Source organism: Nerophis ophidion, linkage group LG06, assembly GCF_033978795.1.
Source record: "Nerophis ophidion isolate RoL-2023_Sa linkage group LG06, RoL_Noph_v1.0, whole genome shotgun sequence".
Classification (NCBI taxonomy): domain Eukaryota; kingdom Metazoa; phylum Chordata; class Actinopteri; order Syngnathiformes; family Syngnathidae; genus Nerophis; species Nerophis ophidion.
In genome coordinates, this window is record NC_084616.1 from 17,586,878 (window position 1) to 17,609,642 (window position 22,765).

At 40.2% G+C, this 22,765-nt stretch overlaps 1 protein-coding gene and 1 long non-coding RNA gene across 2 annotated transcripts; both read left to right on the forward strand.

The window, feature by feature from the left end:
* Positions 1-336: 336 nt before the first annotated feature.
* Positions 337-10,360, forward strand: LOC133554308 (zinc finger protein 391-like). The gene is made up of 3 exons (XM_061902887.1): positions 337-470; positions 2,825-3,068; positions 7,549-10,360. The coding sequence occupies exons 1-3, from the start codon at positions 369-371 to the stop codon at positions 8,796-8,798; spliced, it is 1,596 nt and encodes a 531-aa protein (XP_061758871.1). The 5' UTR covers positions 337-368; the 3' UTR covers positions 8,799-10,360.
* Positions 10,361-12,678: 2,318 nt separating this feature from the next.
* Positions 12,679-19,865, forward strand: LOC133553892 (uncharacterized). The gene is made up of 3 exons (XR_009806996.1): positions 12,679-12,979; positions 14,952-15,099; positions 17,606-19,865. It is a non-coding gene; the product is annotated as an uncharacterized LOC133553892 (long non-coding RNA).
* Positions 19,866-22,765: the final 2,900 nt, after the last annotated feature.

The following is a 22,765-nucleotide window of genomic DNA, read 5'->3' on the forward strand; positions in this document are numbered from 1 at the left end:
ATGCATATGATGACGCGTGCGCGTGACATCACTGGTTGTAGCGGACATGTTCTTCCAGGCCGATCCAAGCTATAAGTAGTCTGCTTTAATTGCATAATTACACAGTATTCTGGACATCTGTGTTGCTGAATCGTTTGCAATTTGTTCAACTAATAATGGAGAAGTCAAATAAGAAAGATGTAGGTGGGAAGCGGTGTGTTGCAGCTGCCTTTAGCAACACAAACACAGCCGGTGTTTCCTTGTTTACATCCCCGAAGTTGAAGCTTTACTATGGAACAGAGCGGTCAGCGAACATGGTTCCTGACCACATGTCAACCGGCAGGTTTCGGTGAGAAAATTGTGCTAATAAGTCGGCTCTTACTGTAGACATGAGCGGAGCTTGCGTCCTCCTGCAGCTGCGGACTATTACCTCCTCCCACCGGAGACACTGGCGGTCACCACACCCGTGGTCACACCCCTCCGACTTTCAGGTACCATATAATCTCACTAAAACACTATTAACACAATAAGCAGATAAGGGATTTTCCAGAAGTATCCTAGTAAATGTGTCTAATAACATCTGAATCGCTCCCACTGCCCTTGGTTTTTTTTTTTTCTAGTCCTACACTCTCACCGAATCGCTCTCGCTGCTGGTGGCTATGATTGTAAACAATATGAGGCTGTGAGGAGTTCTAAAAACCAATGACGTCACGTGCACATCCTCTGCTACTTCCGGTACAGGCATGGCTTTTTTATTAGCGACCAAAAGTTTCAAACTTTATCGTCGATGTTCTCTACTAAATCCTTTCAACAAAAATATGGCAATATCGCGAAATGATCAAGTATGACACATAGAATTAAACTGCTATCCTCGTTTAAATAAGAAAATATAATTTCAGTAGGCCTTAAGGTTATATACTAAAAAGTAACTGTCATGTTTGCACATTTTCTTTACTTTGATCACATATAATGGACATTTTGTTGCGATCTGCTGTTTAGATCTTCACATGTTTTTTCCATCTTTGTTTCATTCTCAGTCCGACCCGTTTATTTCCTGTTTTTGTCCATCCCTATGGTCACTCATCAGTCCACCTGCTAGTCTTGCCCCGCACACCTGCTACTAATTTTCACCCTCCTATTTAAGCTCGCCTTTTCTGTTCACTCATTCTCGGATCCTAATTTGCCCACGCGCATCAGTGACGACTCTCATCCTTCGTATGTATTTTCTCGCTAGCTCTCACGCTAAGCCACTTTATATTCCAGCTTTCATGCTGGATGTTTTTGTTTACTCATTTGTGTCCTCGTACCAAGTTTTAGTTTTCCTTGTGTTTTATCCTAGCTTTCACGCTAGCGTCTTTTGTTTACTTTTTCTCTTTACACTAGTATTTTTGTTCATAGACTTTTGTTATTAAATAAATACCCTTTATCTTACCTATGCTGTGTTCTGCTTCGACGCATCCACGGGAAAACCACACCGGCATTACCATGCCGAAGAAGAGTCCTCACACATTTGATAGCAAGTGATCGATCCTTATTCAATGAGACAAAAACTGTAGTTAAATAAATGTTAAATATGAAAAAAGTGCTTCAATATACTGAACACAAATTGAATATGCATCTATAGTTGTCGTGTAATAAAATCATGAGGTGCCCAAAGATTCTTAGCACAGCATATTTCTTCATGTGTGAGTGAGGTTTAACCAACATACTATTGCACAGCCACACTAGCTGTCACACTGCTCACGCTGCACATCTGTTTGTTTTCTGTTGATTTAAACATGTTGCTTTCGGAAACAGGAACGGAAAAGCCAATTAATCTCAACTGTGCCGTCCTTGCCACCATTGACACAAGTTTGGATGTTTTGTTTTTAGAGGTTCTTATCAAGTTCGACTGTAAGGTTGGGAGTGGGAGAATCGAGCTGGCGTCAATTCCACCGACGCTGCAGCACAATGCAACTTTTATACGTGTAGACTGACTGGATGGAGTCATAAAGATATTAAAGTTCCAGCAGAATGTTTTCTAAATATTTTAAAAAGGTGGTCTGTGCGGCCACTGCTCATCTTGTATCAATAATTACTATAGTTGTAGAAAACAGGATGAATTACACAATCCATAATAATGACTAAATTATGTTAATTTCATGTGTAGAAGAACATTATAACTTCTGTCAGTTCATTTGTAAAATATTATATTTGCATACATGCTAACCTTCCCGATTTTCTCGGGAGACTCCCGAATTTTAGTGCCCCTCCCGAAAATCTCCCGGGGCAACCTTTCTCCCGATTTCCACCCAGACAACAACATTGGCGGCGTGCCTTAAAGGCACTGCCTTTAGCGTCCTCTCTCACCTGAAAAGGAAACTATATGTGTCTCCGTTATCCATAGGTTTATCTATAACCCATAAAGTAGACATTCACAGAGCTATTTCTCAGCGTGTGTTTATTCCAGACGGCACGTTAATACATTGACACGAAACATCCGGATTCCCGTCATACATTGCTTCAAAGCAGAAGAAGAGACATGGCAAAGACGAGTAAGAAAAAGAAGTACGCTTGCAAGTTCCGAAATGATTGGAAAAAACTATTTCAGTTCATCCAGGACAGCTTGAAGGGAAAGGGATATGCTGCCTGCAAATTTTGTAGATCAGATTTCTCCATTGAACACGGTGGCCCGAACGGATATACTCATTACATATACTCAGATTATATATATATATATATATACACCCCCATCTCCCGAATTCGGAGGTCTCATGATTGACAAGTATGTATATTTGATGGACTAAATTATATTCGACATGTCTGAGCTAAACTTTGTTTGTGTTGTCTTGCAAATGTCTAACAGATGAACGGTTGTGAAAAAGAAGGTCCCCTTCAGCAGAGAGTGAGCTCCTCTTTGAAGCAGAAGGAGCCACAGCCCCCTCATGTTAAGGAGGAAGAGGAAGAAGTGTGGATCAGTCAGGAGGGAGAGTGTTTTCTCGGGCAGGAGGAGGCTGGTCTCACCAAGTTTCCACTGACTGTTGTCTCTTTGAAGACTGAAGACCATGAAGACAAACCACCGGAGTCCTCACATCTTCATCACAGTCCAAGTAAGAACAACATCCACATATCATCTAATACAATGTTTCTTAAGCACAACAGGGGCTGCGTGCGCCCTATGGAAGACCGCCAAAAATGTCTGTGTCGAACTCAGTTGTACTATAATTTTCCACCACTTGTGGCAGTAATGACAATAGAACAGAGGAAGTCTGGCGCCGACGCGCAAAAATTATGACTAAAGTGGTGGAGCTGTATTTTCATTTGCACCCACATTTTATTGAGAGTTTATTCAAAAAAACATATATTGTTATTTAGTCAGAATGTATTTTAGTACTACATAATTGTATGCACTTGTATTTTTCATCGGTTTGTATGAGTCTCTTCTTTTGCAGTAAATGTGATTATATTTGTTTTTGTTAGGCCTAAGCCTTGAAAATACTCTGTGATGAACAAATGCTTTCATATCATTTATCCTGTTTAACTGTAAGTAGTTATAGTTATTAAATATAAATAAAATCGGGTAAGATGACTAATTCAGCGGTAATATTTGAGTTGGCTGCGGGGCCCTGTGTAGTGAAAAAGATGACCCTGAAATCAAAAAAGTTAAGAAACCCTGATGTAGATAAAAATGTTTGTAACACATTTTAAGCAAGGGTTTAACATTCTCTGTCAGGATGAAGATGGATACATGCTTTCCCCCCAAAAATATACATTCTGTATTAAAAAGGAACTGCACTTTTTTTTTACATTGTTTTGCATATTTTCTTACAATTTTTATGTGAGACAAGAACATGTCATTCTCTTTTATATGCATTCTGAATAGTAAAAAAACTGCTTGTAGAAGGCGTCTAACATTACAGGTATTAAGAGTTCTCTATTGCGTCCACAAAGCCCTCTAAAAAACACCCCAAATTCACCAATGTTACTTGAGTTGCGTTTTAGTTTATTTGGAACATGCAAACATACAACATGATACATCACAATTTCCAGTTTCTCTTTTCAACATGTTCGAAAAGGAGTAGGAAGAAGCAGAGCTTATTTAATCCTACCCCTTTTTCTCTTGCATAACAGTTGCTAAAACTTGGGTTCACTTCCTGTTTGCAATTTATTCACAATATACTCCATAAGTAATCACAATGAAAATAAATAAATAAATAATAATTGGTGAAGTGAGTTATATTTCATATGATGAGATGAGTAAGATTATTTTGAGAATGAATGAACTTGGTAAGAGTCTGTGCTGGATTATAAATCATGCCTCACACTTGTATAGTAAAAGGTTGTGGTTATAAACCGACATGTTTGTTAAATTCAATTTTAACCCAAAGACATTGCTAGTAAGAAATGGCAAGATGCTCGTTTCATCCCAGCATTTTTTTTTTTTTTTTTTACCAAAGGAGTGAAAATTAAACTGAATTATCCATCTAAACTGAGTTTTGTGCTGAAGCGAGAGAGGTGCATTGTCACTTCCTGGTCAGAAATGTAGGGGTGTGGCTAAAATCTAGAATCAGCCATGCCTCTTAAACTCCTGTGTTTTGGTCGTGACATTATAACTAGTGACATTGTCTTTTTTTAGCATAGATTTTCAATTTAAAACTTAAACCCATAATACGTTTGTCTTTCAACCTCTGTTCAAACTTAATCATAACGATCTTTTAAATTACACCATTAAAGCAAATGTAAAAAGTGATTTAAGTGGTATTTTCATAAATTGAAATTTAGAGGTCAGGATTGGGGACAGCTACGTCTCAATAGAAAATAGTCTATAAAAATCTGATTTAGTATTCATTTATCTTATCACTAGCTCAAATAATGCCCTGGGTTTAAACAAATCATAACATGATCTCAGTAAAATCCGTGTCTGAATTTTTAGTTGTTTTGCTAAACCATTTTCTTTTTAGTAATAGGATAGCACTTGGAATTAATTTGACAGAATGCTCCAAATACTGTACATATACTGTATACTGTATAAAATCTTAATGGAGGCGTTTGGATGTTTTTTTTAAGCGCTTTAAAGAACGACTCTCATAGGCTCCATTGTAAGCGGACTTTTGTTTACAAGTTAGAATGCTTAAATAATAAATATATATGTGTGCTTGTCTTTCATAAGGATTGTGAATGATAGGCAAAAATCCCCCAAAAAGTGCATTTCTTACCAGTTCAAGACCAACCCTCCAATTCCATACTGTTCTAATTCATTGATTAAGGTGTTATGATTAATTGTGTCAAATGATTTTGTTAAATCAATAAACACTGCAGCTGCATATTGTTTACCACTAATTGTGATGATGAATGCCATTGATGTTGAAATGTTGGCTCTGTGATTATTGGTTGTCCGCAAGTGTTCCACTTTTATAAATTAATACGTTAGAGATGCGCGGTTCGCGGTGAGAACCGCGGAGTCCGCGGATAAACCGCGGGTCGGATGGGTGACATGACGAAAAAATAGATTTTAAATAGATTCGGGCGGGTGGCGGTTGAACCAATTCGGAAATATATATTGTAATAATCCCAGGAATGTAGGCTCATAAAACTTCTTCGTTTGTCTTGTCTTTATTGCACAAGATGTAATACAACCACACAACATCTCTCATGTCTCTAACGCTTTTCCCGGGACAACTCGAACTCTCACTTCCTGTCGACAACGTCACTTCCCTATCTCTCCCGAAAGTCCCGCCCTCCAGCCAAAGTCATTGGCTAACACCCCGTAGCCAGCCGCTACATTATACATAATTAAATGTTATGTTGAAGAGGTTCATTTAGCCTACTGATGTGTATTTATAAATGGTTAATTTATACAGGCTAGTAGGTAAAGTGTTGTACCTGACAACTCTTGGAGGGAGTTACACTTTCTAACCTCACTAATGCCTTGCATCATCTATATTACATATATAACAACGGGCGAGTGGCGGGAGGGTGTGGCTTTGATGAAATGTTGGTTCGGGTGGATTGCGGGTGGATGACAACTTTAGTGATGTGGTTGCAGATGATAAAATTGCCTATCCGCGCATCTCTAGAATACGTCTAATCTGTTGTCTAACAATTTTTCAATAATTTCCGAAAATTATTGAAGTAAAAAAATAGGTACAGGTATAAATAGGTACAACATTTGCTATTTTCATTTTGTTTGGCAATTTGCCTGTTTTAAAAGATAAGTTACTGATGTATACTCTATATTGCCAAAAGTATTTGGCCACCCGTCCAAATAATGAGAATCAGGTGTCATAATCACTTGTGTATAAAATCAAGCACTTAGGCATGGAGACTGTTTCTACAAACATTTGTGAAAGAATGGGCCACTCAGTGATTTCCAGCGTGGAACTGTCGTAGGATGCCACCTGTGCAACAAATCCAGTCGTGAAATTTCCTCGCTCCTAAATATTCCAAAGTCGACTTTATTATAAGAAAATGAAGAGTTTGGGAACATCAGCAACTCAGCCATCAAGCGGTAAGCCATGTAAACTGACCGAGAGGAGTCAGCAGATGCTGAAGCGCATAGTGCAAAGAATTTCTGCACGGTTTGTTGCTACAGAGCTCCAAACTTCATGTGGCCTTCCAATTAGCCCACGTACAGTACGCAGAGAGCTTCATGGAATGGGTTTCTATGGCCAAGCAGCTGCATCAAAGCCATACATCACCAAGTCCAATGCAAAGCGTCGGATGCAGTGGTGTAAAGCACATCGCCACTGGACTCTAGTATCGTGGAGACGCGTTTTCTGGAGTGTTGAATCACGCTTTTACATCTGGCAATCTGATGGACCAATCTGGGTTTGGAAGTTGCAAAGAGAAAGGTACATTTCGGACTGAATTGTACCAAGTGTGAAATTAAGTGGAGGAGGAATTATGGTGTGGGGTTGCTTTTTCAGGAGTTGGGCTTGGCCCCTTAGTTCCTGTGAAAAAAAGCTTTGAATGCTCCAGGATACCAAAACATTTTGGACGATTCCATGGGATGGCATTTTGAGTTCATATGTAAGTAAAGCCAGGTGGCCAAATACTAGTGTATGTCAAAGGTTCTGAAATGTCTTCAATAACCGTTTTAATTGTTTCCATATCAAATCCGTTACCATCAGTTGAGTTCTTCGAAAAAGTGTAAACTGGATTTAATTTACAGCTACATAAACACTGTCTAGTGTTTCGGAGGCATACAGCGTACGGCTAACAATTGAATTACAGCATAGTTCATCCTAAAAAAGGACTTCAAAATGGAAGATTCCTTTTTATTGGTGGCATCCAACTAAGTTAGTGCATGCAAACATAGTGTTTGTCTCAGAACAAAGCCTTGACACCTTGAACTCACCAAATACTCGCTCGTGGTACTCAGACCACCCTCTGCATGGAAGTTATTTTATTTACACTCAGTGAATGTGTTAAAATACAGGAATGAAACCCTGCAAACATTTTAAAAATGTGTGTGACTTACAAAATTACATGATTTATACATTACCATTATGCTGTCCCCTGTTTGTATTACATGCACTACATGATAGTTGACATGTCAGAGTTAAAATGTGTTGTTTTGTTTGTGTTCAGACATCCAACGGCTGATTGGACGTCAGGAAGAACGTGTCCCTCAACCGCAGAAGGAGAGCTTCACTTTAAAGCAGAAGGAGCCACAGCCCCGCCATTTGAAAGAGGAAGAGCCACAACTCCCTCATATTAAAGAGGATAACAGCAAACAGTCCCCTCCTTTAAAAGGGGGGGAGCCAAAGCCTCATCATGTTAAAAAGGAAGAGTTGGAGCCAAAGCCCCCATATGTTAAAGAGGAAGAGGAGGAAGTATGGATCAGTCAGGAGGAAGAGTGTCTTCTAGGGCAGGTGGGGGCTGATCTCACTAAGTTTCCACTGACTGTTGTCTCTGTGAAGACTGAAGAGCATGAAGACAAACCACCTGAGTGCTCACAGCTTCATCACAGTCCAAGTGATGAGAACATAGAGGTGGAACCTTCAAGCAGCAGCTCACCAAAACACATGACAACAGAAGCTGATGGAGACCACTGTGGAGGACCACAAGCAGACAAGATCTTAGCTCCACTATCAGATAGTGACGACATAACATCAGACGTTGATGTAAACATGGAATCACACCTGAGAACACACACAGAAGAAAAACATTTCAGTTGTTCATTTTGCGGTAAAGGATTCATGAGCAAATGTCATATAGAAGCACACATGAGAACACACACAGGAGAAAAACCCTTTGGTTGTTCAGTTTGTGCAAAAGGCTTTGTTGTAAAATCTAATTTGACTAGACATATGAAAATACACACAGGAGAAAAACCTTTCAGTTGTTCAGTTTGCTGTAAACAATTCTCGCTCAAAGGTCGTATGCAAACACACATGAGTACACACACAGGTGAAAATAATTTCGGTTGTTCAGTGTGTGGTAAACAATTTGTTTACAAATCTAATATGCTAATACACGCAAGTAAACACGCAGGAGAAAAACTTTTCGCATGTTCTGTGTGCGGTAAAAGATTCTTTACCAAACATCATATGGAAAGACACAAGACAACACACACAGGTGAAAAGCCTTTCAGTTGTTCAGAGTGTGGTAAAAGATTCTCTCACAGGAGTAATATTCAAAGACACAAGAGAAAACACACAGAAGAACAAGCTTTTAGTTGTTCAGTGTGCACCAAACGATTCTCTCACAAAAGTAGCATGCAAAGACACATGGGAACGCACACAGGAGAAAAACCTTTCAATTGCTCAGTGTGCGCTAAACGATTCTCTCACAAAAGTAGCATGCAAAGACACATGGGCGCACACACAGGACAATAACTGTTCCTTTTTGAAAGTCAAAGTCTGTTGCAGGGCTTCTCTAAAGTCCAGATTTCGGTCCAAAATTGCCAATCCGCACCAAGCCAGCCCATCTGTTCAAACTATGTGTATTGTCACAGTGCCCAGAAATATTAAATACGTGTGTTAAATAAAACCTCTGCCATGTTTTTAATTACATATATTAAAGCCTACTCTAGGCTACTGTATTTTAAAATTGGCCATTATGGTGGTAATTGGAGAGACAAGGGATTTCTGAGGTGGTACTTGGTGAAAAAAGTTTGAGAACCACTGCATTAGTAAGTTAGCGCTCTCTAAGCATCTGCGTAAAGTTTGCAGACTTCCCTTTTAAAGAGAACTGTTAGAATACATTGGGTTGTCAAATAGAGTGCACCTGCTGGTTCACCCGCCATGGACCTGATCAGACTTCAGAGAAACAAGAGACCATTAGCACATTTCAAAAGACTTTGTCATATAATGATGTTTAAGAAGCATTTAAGTCCCATCTTAAAACTCATTTGTATACACTAGCCTTTACATAGATCCCCCTTTTAGACTAGTTGATCTGCGGTCTCTTTTCTGCTCTGCGCCCTCTCCTCCGTGGAGAGGTTATAAGGTGATCACTGAGGAAGCGCTATCTTTTCAAAGTTGGGACCCGGGGTGGACCACTCATCTTTGCATCAGTTGATGATGTCTCTGCGCTGCTGACTTGTCTCCACTCAAGATGATCCCCTGCTGGGCCCAAATCGCTCTTGCTTCTGGTGGCTATGATTATAAACAATGTGAGGAGTCCAACCCGTGATGTCACGCGCACATCGTCTGCTACTTCCGGTACAGGCAAGGCTTTTTGCTCTTACTGCTGGTGGCTCACATTATAAACAATGTGAGGATGTGAGGAGCCCTCACACCGGTGACGTCACGCGCACATACTTCCAGAAAAGGCAAGGCTTTTTTATTAGCGACCAAAAGTTGCAAACTTTATCGTCGATGTTCTCTACTAAATCCATTCAGCAAAAATATGGAAATATCGCAAAATGATCAAGTATGACACTCAGAATGGACCTGATATCCCCGTTTGAATAAGAAAATCTAATTTCAGTAGGCCTTTAAGCGAATGTTTACTAGTGTTGTGTCACACCTATGGATCATGTTTTGTTTTGTCATGTTATGTTTTTGATTTTGGACAATCAGTCACGTTTTGCACTTCCTGGTTTTGTTTGTTTCCATGCCAACCTCAGTTTTATCCTAGTCACGCCCCTGCCCTCAGTCCCGCACCTGTTCCTAATTATCACAGCCACTACTTAAATCATTTTCTTTCTGTCCATCATTCTAGGATTTTTGCATTCTGCTTCATGCCACATTTCTATCACAAACCTCCACGCCTTGCCACGCTGCTAAACATTTGGACCACGCCACGCAAGATCCTTGTATTCTTTCGCCTAAGTGCTGGTTTTTTTTTGGTTTATTGTTAGCATCGTTTGTTCATTTATAGATAGCCATGGCATTGTGCTGTTTTTGTTAACGTTTTAACATATATTATTACCCGCCATCGAGCGTGCTTTTTGTTTTGCCTTTTGTATTTAAGTAACAAATAAAAATGTACTTACATTCATGCCTGATTCGTCCCACATCATCCTTGCATCGAGGAAGCACAAACACCCACAGCTCAAGCTTGACATGTTGTTTAACTTGAAAAGAAAATGTCAAGAAAAGTGTGTGAAATTACAAATTCTATGTGGTGTATGACTGGAAAGTGTGTTAATTGAATCCATCCATCCATCCATTTTCTACCGCTTGTCCCTTTTGGGGCGCGGGGGGTGCTGGAGCCTATCTCAGCTGCATTCGGGCGGAAGGCTGCGTACTCCCTGGACAAATCGCCACCACATCACAGGGCCAACACAGAAAGACAGACAACATTCACACTCATATTCACACAATGCCTGTTGTGTTAAATACTGTGTAAACAAAGGTGGTTTAGCACTGTGGTTCTCAAAGGGGGGTACGCGTACCCCTGGGGGTACTTGAAGGTATGCCAAGGGGTACGTGAGATTTTTAAAAAAATATTCTAAAAATAGCAACCACTCAAAAATCCTTTATAAATATAATTATTGAATAATACTTGAACAAAATATGAATGTAAGTTCATAAACTGTGAAAAGAAATGCAACAATGCAATATTCAGTGTTGACTGCTAGATTTTTTGTGGACATGTTCCATAAATCCTAAAGATTTCTTTTTTTGTGAAGACATTTTTAGAATTAAGTTCATGAATCCAGATGGAGCTCTAATACAATCCCCAAAGAGGGCACTTTAAGTTGATGATTACTTCTATGTGTAGAAATATTTATTCATATTTGAATCACTTGTTTATTTTTCCACAATTTTTTAGTTATTTTTATATCTTTTTTTCCAAATAGTTCAAGAAAGACTAGAACAAATGAGCAATATTTTGCACTGTTATACAATTTAATACATCAGAAACTGATGACATAGTGCTGTATTCTACTTCTTTATCTCTTTTTTTCAACCAAAAATGCTTTGCTTTGATTAGGGGGTACTTGAATTAAAAACATATAACAGGGGGTACGTCACTGAAAAAAGGTTGAGAACCACTGGTTTAGCGCACATCTTAAAGGCCTACTGAAATGAGATTTTCTTATTTAAACAGGGATAGCAGGTCCATTCTATGTGTCATACTTGATCCTTTCACGATATTGCCATATTTTTGCTGAAAGGATTTAGTAGAGAACATCCACGATAAAGTTCGCAACTTTCTGTGTTAAGAGAAATGCTCTGCCTCTACCGGAAGTCTCAGACGATGACGTCACACGTGTGGGGGCTCCTTACATACTCACATTGTTTTTAATGGGAGCCTCCCACAAAAAGAGCTATTCGGACGAGAAAAGGACAATTTCCCCATTAATTTGAGCGAGGATGAAAGATTCGTGTTTGAGGATATTGATAGCGACGGACTAGAAAAAAAAAAAGATAAATAAAAACGCGATTGCATTGGGACGGATTCCGATGTTTTTAAACACATTTACTAGGTTAATTCTGGGGAATCCCTTATCTTTCTATTGTGTTGCTAGTGTTTTAGTGAGTTTAATAGTACCCGATAGTCGGAAGGGTGTCTCCACGGGTGTCTTGACGCGCAGTGTCTCAGGGGAGTCCACGGCAGCTATTGACGGCACAAGCTCAGCTTTTCTCCGGTAAGAACTGTCTTTTTAACCACAATTTTCTCACCGAAACCTGCTGGTTGACATTTAGTAGGATCCATGTTGGCTTGACCGCGCTCTGATCCATAGGAAAATTTCACCTCCAGGAATTTTAAACAAGGAATCACCGTGTGTTTGTGTAGCTAAAGGCTAAAGCTTCCCAACTCCATCTTTCTACTGTGAATTCTCCAATATGAATTGAACAAATTGCAAAAGATTCAGCAACACAGATCTCCAAAATACTGTGTAATTATGCGGTTAAAGCAGACGACTTTTAGCAGTGTGTGTGTGCAGCGCTCATATTTCCTTAAAACCCGTGACGTCTTGCGTACACGTCACCATTACACGATGTTTTCAAGACGAAACTCCCGGGAAATTTAACATTGTAATTTAGTAAACTAAAAAGGCTGTATTGGCATGTGTTGCAATATTAATATTTCATCATTGATACATAAACTATCAGACTGCGTGGTGGATAGTAGTGGGTTTCAGTAGGCCTTTAAATAGATTAATGTTTTTTTCTAACATGGAAGAGTTAATTGGAGTAAAGTACACCTTCAATTAGTGTCAGTAATGCACCCTAAGTTGGTTTGCCAACCGCCAATAAAACACAAAAAACAAGAATGCAAATAAAGTTCTGGGGGAAAAAAATAATGGAGAGGAACTGTTCTTGCGCATGCGCGGAGCGTGTGTCTGCCAGTGCCAATCGTGTTGTGAAACGCAACATAGCAGCGTTTTCTTTAAGTCTGCTTCGATTCCTTCATTTTTACTTTTTTACTTATTCGAAAAAAAAAAAAACTGAACTTTATTAATTGTTCGTGTCAGGCGTAGCTCAACTCGTCTCCGTGCACTTTGAAGCTTCTCGGGCTTAGCTGTTGTCTGGCTTAACTCGCTATAGATGTCGTAGCTCTATAGCTGCTAACACAGAAAAGTGGAAGTTATCAACACATCGCTTAGCAGAGATCAAATGTGAGTATAAAGTGTTGTGATTGTGTGAAAATGTCTAAAATAGTATTGATGAATCAGTTGGTGAATGAGCGAGAAGGGCCTATAAGCTGCAGCCGCAAACACTCACAATTTGCGCCCACAAGCGTGACGACAACTGAAGTTAAATTGGAGAGACGATAAGTAGTTCGGGCTTCACGGTGGGAGAGGGGTTAGTGCGTCTGCCTCACAATACGAAGTTCCTGCAGTCCTGGGTTCAAATCCAGGCTCGGGATCTTTCTGTGTGGAGTTTGCATGTTCTCCCCGTGAATGCGTGGGTTCCCTCCGGGTACTCCGGCTTCCTCCCACTTCCAAAGACATGCACCTTGGGATAGGTTGATTGGCAACACTAAATTGGCCCTAGTGTGTGAATGTGAGTGTGAATGTTGTCTGTCTATCTGTGTTGGCCCTGCGATTGTAGCTGAGATAGGTGCCAGCGCCCCCGCGACCCCGAAAGGGAATAAGCGGTAGGAAATGGATGGATGGATGGATATGTAATTCGGAAAACAGAAAATTGCTTAAAAGAAGTTAAGATTGCGGTGAGGTTTGGGTTAGTGTGAATATAATCAGCTGTAAAAGCAACACATTCAACAACCGAAATAACAACAACGTTGCAATAGCCAAGTGTCCACTGTCGCCTTGTCATGTCTTTTTTGTATTCAACATGCAAACAAGACATATTGAACATCTACAGACACATTGAGGCACTTCAAACAAAAAGGTTAAAACCAGGGGTAGGGAACCTATGGCTCTAGAGCCAGATGTGGCTCTTTTGATGACTGCATTTGGCTCTCAGATAAATCTTAGCTGACATTGCTTAACACAATAAGTAATGAATAATTCCGCTGGTAATTACAATGTTAAAAATAACGTTCAAAATATAAAACATTCTAATGCATCTTAATCCATCCATCCATTTTTTACCGCACCTGTTCAAGAAATAATGTTATTAAAAAAAATTTGACTTATTATATTCTAAAAATGTTGGTTTTACTTAAAAAATGCACGCATTTAGTTGTATTCGTTGTTAAAGATATTAAATACATTTTTTAAATATTTGGCTTTCATGGCTCTCTCAGCCAAAAAGGTTCCCGACCCGTTAACACGATAAGTAATGAATAATTCCGCTGGTAATCACGATGTTAAAAATAACGTTCAAAATATGAAACATTCTCATGCATTTTAATCCATCCATCCGTTTTTTACCGCACCTGTTCAAGAAATAATGTTATTAAAAATAATTACTCATTTTACTCTAAAAATTTTGGTTTTACTTAAAAAATGCACGCGTTTAGTTGTATTCAGTGTTAAAAAATATGATATGGGTCTTCACGGAAGTACATTTTAAAATATTTGGCTTTCATGGCTCTCTCAGCCAAAAAGGTTCCCGACCCCTGGGTTAAACAATTGCACTGTGGCCATGTTGTTTTTCTTCTTCCCCCCAAAACTTTATTTCAATAACAATATAATACAAACATTTAACAATCAAAGGCCTACTGAAATGACATTTTCTTATTTAAACGGAGATAGCAGGTCCATTCTGTGTGTCATACTTGATCATTTCGCCATATTTTTGCTGAAAGGATTTAGTAGAGAACATCGACGATAAAGTTCACAACTTTTGGTCGCTAATAAAAAAGCTTTGCCTTTACCGGAAGTATGTGCGTGTGACGTCACCGGTCTGAGGGCTCCTCACATCCTCACATTGTTTATAATGTGAGCCATCAGCAGTAAGAGCAATTCGGACTGAGAAAGCAACAATTTCTCCATTACTTTGAGCGAGGATGAAAGATTCGTGGATGAGGATATTGATAGTGAAGGACTAGAAAAAGAAGAAAAAATAAATAAATAAAAAGCGACGGCTCCGGGCGGCGACAGTGTGAGCGTTTCAGATGTAATTAGACACATATACTAAGATAAATCTGGAAGTTCCCTTATCTGCTTATTGTTTTAAAAGTGTATTAGTGAGATTGTAAAGACATACCTCAAAGTCGGATGGCTGCGGTGAACACGCCAGTATATCAGAGAGAAGCCGAGGAGCCAAGCTCACAGCTGCCTTTTTTGACAGCTACTGCTGGAGGACGAATAATCCACTGATGTCCCTGGTAAGATATATATCACAATTTTCCCATCCAAAAACATGCTGGTTGACGTAGAGAAACATGTTCGCTTGAATGCTCTGTGTTAAAGCTTCACAACAAACAAAGAGTCTCGGTGCTAAAGACAGCTGCAATACACCGCTTTCCACCAACAGCATTGTTCTTTATAGTCTCCATTATTAATTGGACAAATTGCAAAAGATTCAGCAACACAGATGTCCAAATTACTGTGTAATTATGCGATGAAAAGAGACGACTTTTAGCCGTAAGTGGTGTTGAGCTAGTATGTCCCCTCCAACCAATAACGTCACAAACACACGTCATCATACGCGTCATCATTACGCAACGTTTTTACAAAAAACTCCACGGGAAATTTAAAATTGTAATTTAGTAAACTAAACCGGCCGTATTGGCATGTGTTGCAATGTTAATATTTCATCATTGATATATAAAGTATCAGACTGCATGGTCGGTAGTAGTGGGTTTCAGTAGGCCTTTAAAAGAACAATGATCAAGTATTTTGTACATTAAAAAGGAGCCATATGTAAAAAATCTGTCCAGAAATGGTACTGCAATCTCGGTCAAAATTCTGTAGTCCCCAACCGCTATCCCTGACGGAGGTTGCCAGATACGCAGTCGAATCCAGCTCGATGTACCGGGCTACTCCAAAGAACTTCAAACTTCCACTGCCTCTTACTAGGGTTGATGTTCTGGGACTATAATAGCTGAACAGACAAGCGTTTTGTCAATAACAAATCTCTAACTAACACAATTTACACAGAAAGTAGGCTATTTTCTGGAAGAGGTACATCATGAATTTTACCTTGTTTACCATGAATTGATTTACGTGGACCCCGACTTAAACATGTGGAAAAACTTATTCGGGTGTTACCCATTTAGTGGTCAATTGTACGGAATACGTACTGTACACTGCGATGAGGTGGCGACTTGTCCAGGGTGTACCCCGCCTTCCGCCCGATTGTAGCTGAGATAGGCGCCAGCGCCCCCCGCAACCCCAAAAGGGAATAAGCGGTAGAAAATGGACGGATGGATGGACGTACTGTACAATCTACTAATACAAGTTTCAATCAGTCAATCAATCAATCATGCCTGTGTACAATATCACAACAAATGTCAGTCGTATGGTTATTGTCAGTACTATCAGAAAACAAAGACTAAAACTAACTACAACCAACGCAAGCAATGTTTTGCTGGTGAAAAGAAGTAGAGCACGCTTAGCAGCCAAATGTAGACCCAAATCTAAAGAGGAGACATTTTACCAAGGTATGTCTATAAGCTACGGTTTGAAAAGTTTCAGATTGCCATATACAATGGGGCAAAAAAGTATTTAGTCAGCCACCGATTATGCAAGTTCTCCCACTTAAAATTATGACAGAGGTCTGTAATTTTCATCATAGGTACACTTCAACTGTAAGAGACAGAATGTGGAAAAAAACAATCCAGGAATTCACATTGTTGGAATTTTAAATAATTTATTTGTAAATTATGGTGGAAAATAAGTATTTGGTCAACCATTCAAAGCTCTCACTGATGGAGGGAGGTTTTGGCTCAAAATCTCACGATACATGGCCCCATTCATTCTTTCCTTAACACGGATAAATCGTCCTGTCTCCTTAGCAGAAAAACAGCCCCAAAGCATGATGTTTCCACCCCCATGCTTCACAGGTGGTGTGGTGTTCTTGGGATGCAACTCAGTATTCTTCTTCCTCCAAACACGACAAGTTGAGTTTATACCAAAATGGATACATGGATGATACAGCAGAGGATTGGGAGAATGTCATGTGGTCAGATGAAACCAAAATAAAACTTTTTGGTATAAACTCATATAATTAGTCGAGAATCGTAACGACACATTTTAGGTTTACTAAAGGTCTGACATGTTTAGTAACTTTACCAGTGGCAGTAGTTAGGAGACGATGCCGGTGCATAACTGGCAACCTGGATGTGACACACTCCCAGACTTTCTAATTGGTCAAACGGTAGAGGGCATGACATCGAAATAAAAGCAATGACAATATTTCGAGGCTGTAAATCTAATTTTGAAATGAGCATATTCCGGCTGAACTACTGTTTTCAGTTATAGAGGTATTTGAAAAGAACATGATTCATTAATGCCTTTTGATGACTTAAAGGGAAATTAAAACACATGGTTCTTTTAACAAGAAGTGACCCACGAACATAAAGGAGAAACAAATAACAGAAAAAAGACCCTGAACAAAAACAAAACAAGAAACAATCATGTGCGAGTGATAGCACTAGAATAATATACAAGGAAATAAAAGTATCTGGCTAGCCTTCTCCTCAGTAGCGCTGACTGTCACTACCACATACATCTTATATATATATATATATATATATATATATATATATTGTGTGGTGTGTTTGTCTCCCACATAGATTTGAAGCCAACTTATACAATAACTTAGTTTTCTTCAGTGCATTCAAAAGCATTGAATTTCCCATGTGACTTGGCAATATCTTGTGTCCGCAGACATCAGTGAAGAACATTTTCTCCCTGAGCAGCACAATTGGAGCTTCAGGATGGAGCAGGAGGAGCCACAAACCTTCCATGTTAAAGAGGAAGAGGAGGAACCACAGCCCTGCAATATTAAAGCGGAAGAAGAGGACCACAACATCGGGCAGGAGGAGTTTGAAGGACTAGAGGATAACCAAGTAATCCGTGTTGTCGTGAAAAGTGAAGATGATGTGGTCAAAGATGAGAGTGAAGAGAAGAGAGTGGTGGAGCCTCCAAGCAGCAGCTCAACTCAACACATGACAACAGAAGCTGATGGAGACCACTGTGGAGGATCACAAGCAGACAAGCTCTTAGCCCCACTATCAAATAGTGACAATGTAAATATGGCCTCACACTTGAGAACACACACAGGAGAAAAATCCTTTGCTTGTTCAGTTTGTGCAAAAGTGTTTCTTAAAAGCTCTCATTTGAATCGACACATGAGGACACACACAGGAGAAAAACCTTTCAGTTGTTCAGTTTGTTGTCAAAGATTCTCCAACAAAAGTAACATGCAATCACACATGAGAACGCACACAGGAGAAAAACCTTTCATTTGTGCAAACTGTGGCAAAATGTTTTCCCAAAGTGGAGCGATGCTGTCACACATGAGACGACACACAGGAGAAAAACCCTTCAGTTGTTCAGTTTGCGAAAAAACATTCTCTGACAGAAGTAATATGCAAACGCACATGAGAACACACACAGGAGAAAGACATTTCAATTGTTCAGTTTGTGCAAAAGGATTTGTTAGAAACTGTGATTTGACTCAACACATGCGGACGCACACAGGTGAAAAACCTTTTATTTGCTCAAACTGTGGCAAAAGTTTCTCCCGCAAATGTCATATGCAAACCCACATGAGAACACACACAAGAAAATAACCTTGCAGATGTTCAGTTTGTGGTAAACAAAAAAAATAAATCAACATAAGTCATATGGAAACATGAAAATACACTGATGGAAGAAACATTCCGGTTGATCGTTTTTGTGCAAAAAAACTTTGGTAGAAATTGTAATTTGACTTGACACTTGGGTTGCCTAAAGATGTAGTGACAGAAGATGGGCCTCAATTAATTTCCAGTGAATTTGAGACGTACAGATGAAAGCTATCAAGCACAAAAAAACGTATTACTTATCATCCTGTCTAATAGTCTGGCTGAAAGATTAGTCTAGAACTTCCAAAAGTTCCTGCAGTGGGTGGCATGATTTTGCAAATTTCTGGTTTAGTCACTGAATCATGCCAATACCAAGAAAACTTCAACAGAGTTGTTTTTGACAAAGACCGGCCTGTGGTAAAGCCACTAAACACTTCACTTGTCCAACCAAATAGTTGGCCAACTAGTCACAAACCAAAAAAAAAAAATATCAGATTTTTCCGGACTGGTCAGTCAGTGCTGATAAAAAAAACTACAGGAGAGAAGTGTTTAAATTGGGTCCTGTAACCGTCCATCTGTCATCTTCGGCTTATCAGGGGTCGTGTAGCGGGGGCAGCAGCCTAAGTATAGAAGCTAAGACTTCCCTTTACCCAGGTACTTAGTATAAATATTCAAGGCGTAGTCACTCTGTGTCCTGGGTGACCACCTACTGGTTGGACGTGCCCTGAATACCTCCACAGGAAGGCGTCCCGTGGGCATTCTGACCATATGCCCAACCCACTGTATTATGCTTCACTTGATGTGGAGGAGCAGCGACTTTACTCCAAGCTCCTCCCACATGACAGAGCTTCTCACCCCATCTCTAAGGGAGAGCCCCGTCACCCAACGAACGAACCTCATTTCGGTCACTTGTACTCGTGGTCTTGTCCTTGTGGTCATAACCCAAAGCGCATTACCATAGGTGGGGATAGGAACGTAGATTGACCGATAAATTGAGGGTTTTGCCTTCCGGCTCAGCTCCTCCCTCGCCAAAACAGACTGATCGATACAGGGTCCGCATCACTGCAGACGCCACACCGATCCTCCTGTCGATCTCAAAACACACTCTTCCTTCATTCGTAAACAAGACCCAAGAACTCTTCCACTTGGGGCAGGATCTTGTGCCCAACACGGATTTAGCACCATATTCTTTTCTGACTTGGAAGTGCTGAGTTTCATAAGCCAGCCAAAATCTTCTGGATGAGGAAAAGGGGTATGTGGAAACCTGGTTGTGCTGACGGAACGTTCGCTGCTGGGTGCATGAAGGACTCGTGGGAGAAATGGAGAGTCCTGGCACTGAGAGTCTCAGTGCTCTCCGTTGTGGACTTACAAACCCTGTTTCCATATGAGTTGGGAAATTGTGTTACATCTAAATATAAACGGAATACAATGATTTGCAAATCCTATTCAACCCATATTAAGTTGAATACACTACAAAGACAAGATATTTGATGTTAAAACTCGTAGTTTACTTTGTTTTGCAATAATAATTAACTTAGAATTTCCTTGCTGCAACACGTGCCAAAGTAGTTGGGAAAGGGCATGTTCACCACTGTGTTACATCACCTTTTCTTTTAACAACACTCAAACTTTTGGGAACTGAGGAAACTCATTGTTCAAGCTTCGAAAGTGGAATTCTTTCCCATTTTTGTTTTATGTAGAGCTTTATTCGTTCAACAGTCCAGGGTCTCCGCTGTCGTACTTTACGCTTAATAATGCGCCACACATTTTCGATGGGAGACAGGTCTGGACTGCAGGCGGGCCAGGAAAGTACCCGCAAACTTTTTTTTACAAAGCCAGGCTGTTACACATTCTGAATGTGGCTTGGCGTTGTCTTGCTTAAATAAGCAGGGGTGTCCATGAAAAAGACGTCGTTTAGATGGAAGTATATGTTGTTCCAAAACCTGTATGTACCTTTCAGCATTAATGGTGCCTTCACAGAAGTGTAAGTTACCCATGCCTTGGGCACTAATGCACCCCCATACAATCACAGATGCTGGCTTTTGAACTTTGCATCAATAACAGTCTGGATGGTTCGCTTCCCCTTTTGTCCGGATGACACGATGTCGAATATTTCCAAAAACAATTTGAAATGTGGACTCGTCAGACCACAGAACACTTTTCCACTTTGCATCCGTCCATCTTAGATGATCTCGGACCCAGAGAAGCCGGCGGCGTTTCTGCATGTTGTTGATAACGGCTTTCGCTTTGCATAGTAGAGCTTTAACTTGCACTTACAGATGTAGCAATGAACTGTATTTAGTGACAGTGGTTTTCTGAAGTGTTCCTGAGCCCATGTGTTGATATCCTGTAGAGATTGATGTCGGTTTTTGATGAGGGATCGAAGGTCACGGTCATTAAATGCTGGTTTCCGGCCATGCCGCTTACGTGGAGTGATTTCTCCAGATTCTCTGAACCTTTTGATGATATTTTGGACCGTAGCTGTTGAAATCCCTAAATTTCTTGCAATTGCACTTTGAGAAACGTTGTTCTTAAACTGTTTGACTATTAGAGAAGTTAAGTCCCTACCTTTAGTCAAAAGTGATTTATGACCCCCCATAAAACAATGATTTATGACCCTCAAGGTCAAAGGTCAATGATTTATGAGGGGTCAAGTTCAAAGGTTAATGATTTATGAGGGGGTCAAGGTTAAAGGTCAAGGTTAAAGGTCAGGTTCAAATGTCAGGTTCAAATATCAAGGTCAAGTGGGTGTGGCTTACCCGGAAGAGGGTGGAGTTAAGACCTGCGGTGGGAGTGGTTAAACCAGGAAGAGGGTGGAGTTTTAAACAGAAAGAGGGCAGAGTTAAGACCTGCGGTGGGAGTGGTTAAACCAGGAAGAGGGTGGAGTTAAGACCTGACAGGGAACAGAGGAGGGTTCAGTTTTTTTAAGAAAGCAATGTCATCTGAGCAGCATGTGACCATATATTTGATAGTTTAAATGTTTACGATCGTTTGAAACAACTTCCAGATTTCGATGTATTGATGGCTGGGAATGTTACGTGTGGAGATGTGGACACGCACGCACTTCACACACACACACACACACACACACACACACACACACACACACACACACACACACACACACACACACGAGGGGTACAAAAGGGCAGTGTAAGGCTTAGTCATTATTTGGAGCTTTATACGTTAGCGTAAAGACTTTGTTCGATTCGGTCATGATTAGTGAAACGCCTGTTTCGATTTATAAAAATAATAAAACTTACATTGACGCTCCGCAAAAAAGTCGAGTGTTTCTAAATCGTATTCAGATGCCGCCGACCGAATCTTTGCGTGAGAAATGGGATTTGGAAGGGGAGGGATCTTTTGGATTTGTATTCAGATACGAAATGGGTGATATCTGCTTATTTCAGCTAAAAGAAAGAAGAGACGGAAGCCCTTTCTCGATATTTTCATCGTTATCTACCGTGGATTGGGAAGTTTTTGGTGGACACGCACACACGCACACACACGCACACACACACACACTTCACACACACACACACACACACACACACACACACACACACGCACGCACGCACACACGCACACACACACACACACACACACACACACACACACACACACACACACACACACACACACACACACACACACACACACATTCGTACGCACTGAAACAACTTCCGTACCTCACGAAAACATATTTAAACAGATGGAAAAAACTATCGCAGAACACAGTGTCACGTAGCAACTGGTCTTTACGGTCGTTTGAATCAACAGGTCAGTTTGGGGGACAAAAGGAGGGTTCAGTTTTTACTGACTTCCCATCTGACAGTTTAAATGTTTATGACCGTTTGAATCAACAGGACACGCACGCACACACACACACACGCACGCACACACACACACACACACACACACACACACATACACACACACACACACGCACACACACACACACACACACACACACACACCATTACCTCTGCTTTACCATGTTATTAGACATTGGTTTAACTCCATTTAAGCATTTAAACGTTAAAAGCATTACACTTGTACGACGATGTAATACCTTTTTTTTTTTAACAGCCGATGACGACGAAGTGAAAGACGATGAACTTTGCTTAAACGGTCTTACAAAGTTGGAAGATGATTTTCGAGGTGTGTTTAAACCTTCAAATTATTTAATATTATGTGTATTCATTATTTAGTTTCATAGAGGATTTGCCGTAAGATCCTAACGCGATCGTTTTAACAC